A 9,593-nucleotide genomic window follows, 5' to 3' on the forward strand; every position below is an offset into this window, starting at 1 on the left:
CAGGGTTCGGCCTTTTCCGTCTTTTAATTGTTTTTTATTTTTATTTTTTTCTGCTTAATTAATTAATTATTATTATCATTATTTTGTTTGTTTGTTTGTTTTTGTAGAACGAAATAACATTGATGAATCGTTTGTGCGTTGTTGTTATTACCTTGTGCGTTATTTAAAAGTAATTATTATAATATTAACGTAATTATTATTAGTCAATAATAATAATAATTAGGCAAAGGTTTCGCTCCGGTTGTCAATTAGGGTCATTGTTATTTTTCCCGTATTTTCTCACCATGTTTGAGTCTATCTCTCTCTCTCTCTCTCTTTCTCTCTCACTCGTGAAACGTATTCGGACTCACGGCAGGGTAGCAGGGTGTGTTTGTTCGTTGAAAATCCAGAGTAATAAAAAGTTAAAATGTCACTCACTTTGACCATATATATAAAAAAAACCGGATATTTCCCGTCGATAATGATAATGATAATAATAATGATGGAGTCGTTAAACTGCTTGTTGACATTTAATGTATTCATTAACTCGATTTTTTCCCCCCCCTCTCTCTTTCTCTCTCACAAACTCTTAGAAAATTTGTTTTGTCGAATCCTTCCGCAATTCTCTTCCTATTTTCCTTTTTTTTTTTTTTTTTTTCGAAAATGACGTGTCATCAGAGAATTTAAAAAAAAAAAAAAAAAAGTGTCAAAGGGTGAAAGTGACGTGTAAGGATGTAAGAAAGGAAGTGAAAAAAAAAACCGTTACGATTATCATTATTATTATTATTAAATCAAATTATTTTTTAATAACCGCAAAAATTTATTCGAAAGAGGCGACTGTGAATAATCGAAGGAAGAAATTATTATTATTATTAAGAAAAAAAAAGAAGCAAAAGCGGAATTGATGTTTCAAATGAAGGAAGATGTGTGAGAGAGAGAGAGAGATAGAGAACGGATAACGGAAAATATTGGAAAAGTAAAAGTGGAAAAAAAAAAAATTGACGAACGCATGCTCGTATGCACGTATGCACGATTGAATAAAAATTAATTCGTTCGACTTGCAAAAAAAAAAAAGAAAAGTTTCGATGTATTCAATCAATCAATCAATCAATCAGTCAGTCAATTTTATAAAAATTTAATTAAATTATGTAACTATTATTATTATTATTAATTTGGGTTTCGTAATTTGCTCTGGAAATGAATGAATGAATGAATGATTTTTTTTTAATATAAATTTTATCTGGAATGAAATAAACGGTCAAACGCGCGCGCGCGTGCGCAAAAAAGACATTTTTATTTTGCATTAATATGACGTCACGGTAATGACGTCACGTAAATCGCTTTCACTTCTCCCCCCTTAAATATTATTTTCGCTAAATTTTTATCTCCGTTAAAAAAAAAAAAAATGAAAATATTTTTATTAGAATGTTTTATTTATTTATTTACTTATCTGAGATTTTGTTTGTTTGTTTGTTTGTTTGTTTACTTGTTAGTTAATTATCGTTTCGTTTTTTGCATTTTCATTTGTTCAAAACAAAACAAAAAGAGAAAGAGAAAATTATGAAAATAATTAAAATCCACCGCGTTAATTAATTAAATTAATTAATTAAACGGTTATGTAATTAATTAAAGCGGTGATAAGATAAGATAAGAAAGAAAAAGAAATTTTTTTGGAAAATATTTCTGGAGAGCACGAATAATAACTAAAAAAATGGTTTATTATAATTTTTGGTTGTTGTTGTTGTTGTTGCTGTTGTTTGTCGTCGTCGTCCTCTCTCTCTCTCTCTCTGTCGTTTTCTTCTTAACTTTCTTTTCGAAACAGATTCGTTCATTTGGATGATGTAATTATCAATCAAGGAATGAAATGTCGTGGAAAATCGTGAATCGTGTTTCAACCGTCGTCGTCGTCGTCGTCCTGGAACTCGATTTTCTTCTCCAAAAAAAAAAAGGAAAAAAGGAAAAATTAAAAGGAAACTTTTTGGAAAGAAAAAAAAAATGACAAAGTTCACGTTCGACGACGCACGAAATCACGCATGAAATTCTTTTTTTTTTTTTTTTCTTTTGTTTTGCCGCTTGCCCCACCCCCTTCCTTCTCCCCGCTAATTAAAAAATTAATTATAACCGCTGGAAAATTCTCTCGGTCTTTAATAATAATAATAATAATAAGAAATATTAGAACGCGACGAGTTCGTGATTGATGACAAAAAAAAAAAAAAAAAGAAAATTTTCGTTTTCTTCATTCCCTTTAATTTCTCGTTTAACCCCTTTACCCTTTACCCCGTTTACCCCCTTTACCCCTTTTTTCTCCCACTTTTTTCTTGCTGGTAAACTGAAAAGAACCAACTTTATATCAACCCTTTATCGTCCTTGGTATTTAAATTCCGGATCACGAAATTGTGTTCAGCATTAAAAAAATAAAATTATAATTTTTTGGTGTTTCGGTCGTTATTATTATTATTATTATTATTAATAATGGACGTTTTAATAATAATAGATTGGTAATAATAATAATAATAATAATAATAACGAGTGGCAAGTCAATAAAATTTTTTTTTTTGGTTTTTATCCCTGCAATGAAGTAAATCTCAAGGTCAAGGCTTAAATCCAAGGTTTCTGTGAGAGAGAGAGAGAGAGAGAGAGAGGGAGAGACAAGGTGAGAGGGACAAAAACTTTCGCGGTTGACAATATCGAATCTATGATGGTGACGGTTACGACGACGACGACGACGACATAATCCTTCGGGTTATTTTATTCCCTAGGGAAGAGGAAAACGTTTGAACACGTCATCCCAAATAATTTTTTTTTTAGCTGTGGTCGCAGTTAGTCGGTCAGGTGATTCGTTCTCCATTTTTTTTTTTTTTTTCTATTTCGACCTTTTCTCTTTTAGGGTCACGTAAAATTTATTCATTCCAGTTTTATTTATTTCGATTTATTTTTTTTTTTTTTTGCTAATAAAATAAATCTTCGCAACTAGTTTGTTATAAATTCAAGGTTACCAATATTGAAAAAAAAAAAAAAAAATTAAAATGATTTTCTCGAAATATGGTAATTTTTAATTAACACGTTGCAGACTAATAATAATAATAATAATATCAACGATTTCTCGTTAAATATTTTATTATTATTATTATTATTACTATTGATTTCGTTTTTTTTGTAACGACGAGTAAATCGATTTCGAATCGATTTCACTAAAAATTTGCGATACGTCGCCAAAAAAAAAAGTAAAAAGTAAAAAAAAGTGAAAAAAAAAAATGTCGTCGTCAAAATTACGTTTTATTTATTTTTTTTTTTTTTGGTATTTCGACACGAATCGAACATGATTTTTTTTTTAATGCGATTGCTTCATGGTAAATCGTTAGAAAAATTTTATTATGTGCGACAAATTTTAATTAATGTTGTCAACGTGGCGACAAAACGTTTTGAACGCGAAAACTTTGCGTTTTTTTTTTTTTTTTTGTTAAAAATTTGCCCCGATTAATATGAATTAATCGATCGTCGTGGCGGGAAAGGTATACGTGGCGGTAGAAAGATGATGAACGTGGTGCAAGAATTAATTTTTGTTTATGTTTGTTTTCAGGTCATACGTGGAGTCCACATAGAACCCGAGCATATAATGAAAAAGAGAAGCATAGATCACCCGTTGAGGATTCTTTTATATTACGACGAAAGCGTTTACAGGTACGTAAGTTTTTTTAGAAATGGAAAGTTGCGGTCTTTTTGTTTTTAATTCTGGCATTCGGATAAGGAAAGTGAAGGTCGTTGTTTGTTTGTTTGTTTGTCGGACAAACGGACGGACGTTGAAGCAAAATTTTTCGGTTCGGTGAGGATTTCTTTTTAAAAAAAAAAATTTTTTAATTTTGTAACGGTCCTACTCCATCTTCTTGTTCTTCTTGGAAGGTTATAACCCCAAAAACAAACCTTGTAACTAATTTTTTATTTCCTTTTATCTTTTCCCTTTCGCGCGTGTGTGCCAACTTTTCTCTCTCTCTCTCTCTCTCTTCCTTTTTTTTATTTAAAATGAGTGACCCTATTGCAAACGTTTAAATTTTTTTGTTTGTCGCGACCCAGATATTTATATTTATTAATTTCCCCCTCTCTCCCTCCACTTCCCCCCCGCGGCGGTTTCCGGTGTTAATGCTTTTATTTCCGGATGTGAATTGATATCCTTTTGATGAGGAGGTTCGTTAAAAAGGTTTCGTAATCGAGCGCGAAAAGGAAAGAGAAACGATGGAGAAAAAAAAAAATTCTCCAATTCCGAGAGTGTTTGTTATTGTTGTTGTTTCTCTCTCTCTCTCTCTCTCTCTTTCTTCGTTTCTGGATGTTGCCTCAACACAATTATTAGGTGTGTCATGCTTTCACTCTTCGTCGAATCGAACATTTATTATTATTATTAATATTATTATTCGTGTTAGTCATTAAAAAGATCAGGGACCCACCAGCCATGAATTCTTTTTAACCGAAAAGAAAAACTCGTAACGCCGTCGTCGTCGCTCCGATTGGTCAGTAACGATTTCATTTATTATTATTATTATTATTACTACTATTACTACTACTACTATTATTATTATTATTATTATTATTATTATTGTTTTATAATACTGATTTGTTAATTTAGGAAAACGACGGTCGCGCCGCGCCTAATCCGTTTTCGTTTTCTTTTCTTTCCTTTTCGAGACGAAACGACAGACAACTTTCTGAACTGGGACTATTATTATTATCATTATTATCATTATTATTATTATTATTATTATTATTATTATTATTATTATTACTATTTGCATACGTAAGCAGATGAAAAAAAAAAAGAAAAAAAATTTGAATTTTTTGCACATAAAAACATTGTTTTTATATCGTGACGTCCTTTTCTGAATTTTAATTTCTTTTTTTTTTTTTTTGTTTAACTTTGGTAACCGTGTAATCCTTTTCGACCGTGTAATTATTATCATCATCATCATTATTATTATTATTATTATTATTATTATTATTATTATTATTATTATTATTATTTCTGTTGTTGTTGTTTTAGAATTTCTTTAGATATGCAAAAACTTTTTTTTTTTCCCCCTCGCTCGTTTTCTCACGAGAGGGTTTTTTATTATTATTATTTATTATTCGACCTCGAGGGAGACAGGAGAGGGAAGGGGAGGGGGAAGCTTTTTTCCATATCGATAATCATCCCCATTCTTTACATGATTTTCGCATGAACGTAACCTATTTATTATTATTATTATTATTATTATTATTGTTATCGTTTCATCGCGTTCGAAGTTAATTTTTTTTTTCTTTTATTCTTTTAAATTAGAACACCGTTTTTATTTATTATTATTATTATTATTATTATTATTATTATTATTATTATTATTATTATTATTATTATTATTATTATTATTATTATTATTATTATTATTTAACGTAAAAGGTTTTTTAAGTTGAAAAAACGATTGGAGGGGGAAACTTTCAAATATTCGGTCAAATTTCTAATTCGTATAATAAAATTAAGACGTACGAGGGGGGGAGATGGGAATGGGGAGGGAGAAAGGAGAAGGAATGACGGAAATGGGGGAGGAGGAAAAGTTTCGAAGGAATAAAAATTTAGGATGACTTTTTGGCATGCGATCCCGTCGCGAAGGAAACAAAAAAAAAAAAAAAAAAAAAGAAATCTTGATTAGGGGATTTTTTTTTTCGTCGTCGTCAAAAAGCAGAAGACAAACGTCGTCGCGGGGAAAAGTTTTAAATAATAACATTATCATTATTTTTTTCGGTTTTTCCATTTCCATTTCCACTTCCGCTTTTCCGCAAAGTTGTTGAAAATATAAAAAAAAAAACAAAATGAGAAACGCTCCAGGTGGTGGTTAAGAATGAAGAATGGAAAAGTCAAATAATTTTCGTTTCTATTTTTTTTTTCTTCTGCTTTTTCTTCTGCTTCTTCTTTTTACCGAGAAAATTATTATTATCAGTGATTAGGATGAGACTATAACTTCGTAGCAAAATTGTTGTTGTTGTTTCGCATTTCGTTTCGTTGCTCTCTGCCTGCCTCAAGTCGTCAAAGTCGGTCCGAGGAATTTATCTATCGATATATCGCGAGATTTTTCGAGACAATCGAACATGATGCGATTCTTCGATTCAAGGTGTATCGTTCAAAAGAATTTAAAAAAAAAAAAAGGAAAACTAATTATTTGCCGACGATGATTATAATAGACGACTCGGTGTTACTCCCTATTCAATGATCCAAGGCAAACATGTATTTTGTATTTACTTATCCGGCGTTATCGCGGGAACGGGGATTGAAATTTTAAATTTTTTATTTTTATTCTCCGAACGAAGAATTATCATTATCGTCGTCATCGTTGATAATATCATTATTATTTCCAGGTACGGTAGAATTTTCGCGACGAAATTCCCTTTTATTCGTGAGAAATTATTACTTCGCGATGGGGACGGAAAAGCGAAAAAGGAATTTTTTGTTTGTTTGTTTTCTTTTTGATGGGAGGAAAAGGAGGAGGAGGAGATTTCGATTTTCTCTCGTCGCGCAACCCCCGCACCCACCCACCCACGAACGAACGTATCCCGTTTCTTCGCGCGGGTTATCGTCATAATCATAATCATCATCATCATCATCATTTTTCCTCAGGTTTCGATTTGTCGACAAAAATGTTTTTTTTATTTTTTTGCGCAACATTTGCGCAAAGTCACAGCGGTGTCGCGCACGTGATGATAATATTTATTAGTTTTCATATGGGAAGCCTTTTAAATTTTTTTTTTTTTCTGTTTCTCGTTACGTTTGTTCCGCTAAAACACTTTTAAAGATGATGATGTTGATAATAATAATATTAATATGGGAAATTTTTTTAAAATTCATTCTCGGAGTTCAATGATAACCGTGACGTTGCTATTTATCAAAATGGTTGAAGAACAGGTGATGACGAATTAAAAAAAAAAAAAAAATCGTAAGGAAAAAACTTTTATTCGAAACGAGAAAAAGAAAAAACGTTCGAATCGGTCACTGATAACAACAACAACAACAACATCCGGTAAAACGCGATACGAAAAAATTTATTTGGTCACGTGATAATAATTATTTCTCTCTCTCTCTCTCTCTCTCTCTCTATCTATCTCTCTCTTTCTACAAATTTCATGGATAATTGACCTCGAAAGCGTAAAAAAATTTGGCTTTCGTAAACGGTTGGTAGTGTAAACGTTTTTTTTATCGTAAATTTTATTTATTTTTTCAAATTGAAAAGATAGTGGCAGCAGAATAAAAAAAATTACTTTTCCTTCGCATAATTATATCCGTTATCTAAATGCTTTGAATTTCTATTTCGCGCGCGTTTATTTATTTATTTATTTATTTTTTTTTTTACCACGCGTGGGATTGGAATTACATCAACGTCGTGGAAATAGAATGAAATGATTTTTCTATCGATTCTTATCGCGAATGATTGATCGAATCGGAAAATTTAAAAAAAAAAAAAAACGAATCGATTTTCATTCTGCCGCTTTTCTTCTTTTCTTCTTTCTCTCTCCACTTCATAACTGACGTTTTTTGTCCGAAAAAAAATTATGGAGTCGTGGACGCAGAACAAGTCGATCGAAGATTTTAAATAGATGAGGTTTTTTTTGTTTTTCGTGTCAGGATCAAAATAATTAATCTTTTTTTTTCGTTTGTTATGCAACGGCTTGAAAAGGCACGACGACGACGATGAGAAAGAAGAAGAAAAAAGCTCGTTTGTTTTAAAACGAGGTTGTTAAGGTTTCGTTTGTTTGTTTGTTTGCCAGTTGTTTGTTTGGCAACCGAGAAAAGTTAAAAGCGCAAAGGAAAAATTTTAAAACTTGAAAAAAACTTGAATTTTGTTTAATTAGTTTTTTTTTTTTTTTTTGTTAGGAGTTCGTTACTTTAAGTCTTCTTTGTCCATAAAAAAAAAAAAAAAAGATCAACGTACCTTTAGAATTTATAATTGATCGTGGCATTTTTATTAATACCGTGCGTAGGGGAAAGTTATATAACTTTCTTACTAGTATTATTATCAATGAGATTTTGCAAAGATATTTTTATAGATGCTCGCTTTCTTTTTTCTTTTATTACCGAACAAACGGATCGACTGCATAATTTCTTTTATTATTATTATTATTATTATTATTATTATTATTATTATTATTAATATCTTCTTTTTTTCTTAAAATTTTGCATTTTCCGTTTGTTCGCCATTTTTTATTTAAATTTAAATATTATTATTATTATTATTTTTTGTATTATTATTATTATTTCTTTAAAACGTAACGTTTAAATTTTTTTTTTCTCCTTCCACGAAAAGTTTTCGTAACACTAGTATAATATAAATATCGTTTTAAATTATAATTGATTAGGCGTAAAATTACTCGCTCGTTATTTTTTAATTTTTATTTTTGTCGTGGAAGTAGTAGTTTTGCGGAACCTTAAAGAGTACCTTGACACGAAGTTTTAACGTGACCACACCTTTGATTTGTACACCTGAAATCAAAAATAGTTTTTTTTTTTTTTTTATAGACGTCGTGGAACGGGGAAAAGAGTCAAAATACTTTTAAAAAAAAAAAAAACGTGTCAGCAATTTTTCTATTTTTTTTTAAGGAATCGTCGTCGTCGTCGTAAACGAAATCGTTGGATTATTATTACCATTTCGTTGTTATTTTTGTTTTCCTTTGTTTGTTTTTTTTTATTTCAAAGGTTACACGGTGCCCTTTTCAAATCCGCCAATACCGTCGGGGCGTCTTCCTTCGGTAGTTTTTTTTTTTTTTTTTTTCGATTACGAATGAACCTTGACGCGAAATAACACCCACCTACATCTCGCCGTGGGTTCTGACGACGAAACCGTTTAAATGTACCGTTATTCGCATCTTCTCTCCCCTCCCCTCCCTTCCTCCCTCGTTCCCCCCCCCCGTTCGCTCATCGTTTCTTTTTCATTGTGAAAAATAAGGTGGAATGAAAAACCGTTTTTGCCTGGAGGAAGAGACAAAGAAGAAGGAAGAAGAAAGAGTGGACCGGGTGCGCGGGGGTGTGTGTGGGTGTGGGTGTGCGTGAGTGAGTGCGTGAGTGATGACGACAAACGATATTTAAGGGATGGATACAGGAATGGATGTTATCGATTCGTTTACGATTCCAACGGTTTTTTTTTTTTTTAAATCGGGAATGGGGAGTGTGGGTGTGGGGTGGGTAAAAATGGGAAAAGTGTGGGGGGGATGGGAACGGGGGGAAAGTTTATTAAAAATCGTCTGTCATCAATTTTTTTTTTTTTTTTTTGTTTTCTTCCGTTTCCTCTCGAATGATCGTAATTTATTACGTAATAATTTTTTTTTTTTTATTTGTGAACGAAAAACGAATCGGAATCAATTATTTGCCCCCACCCTTCTTTCCCTTCTCCCCTCCCCCCACACTTATTTTTTTTTTTTTTAAACGTCCTTTATCGTTAACCGAAAGTAATAATTCAATGGATTCATCAAGAACGAAGCGAATTTTTTTTTTTTTTTTCGTTAAAAATAATAATAATAATAATAATAATAATAATAATAATAATAATAATAATAATAATAATAATAATAATGATAATAATAATAATAATGATAATAATAATAATGGT

At 31.0% G+C, this 9,593-nt stretch overlaps 1 protein-coding gene across 1 annotated transcript in view; it reads left to right on the forward strand.

Moving 5' to 3' along the window:
• Positions 1-3,511: 3,511 nt before the first annotated feature.
• Phum_PHUM516270 (uncharacterized protein) overlaps positions 3,512-9,593 on the forward strand; it is a gene marked incomplete at both ends in the record, with an annotated part of 16,335 nt that continues 10,253 nt past the window's right edge. The window contains 2 exon segments of the mRNA XM_002431196.1: positions 3,512-3,547; positions 3,560-3,660. Coding sequence (XP_002431241.1) covers positions 3,512-3,547; positions 3,560-3,660 — 137 coding nt within the window.

Source organism: Pediculus humanus, genomic scaffold (assembly GCF_000006295.1).
Source record: "Pediculus humanus corporis 1103172108281 genomic scaffold, whole genome shotgun sequence".
Classification (NCBI taxonomy): domain Eukaryota; kingdom Metazoa; phylum Arthropoda; class Insecta; order Psocodea; family Pediculidae; genus Pediculus; species Pediculus humanus.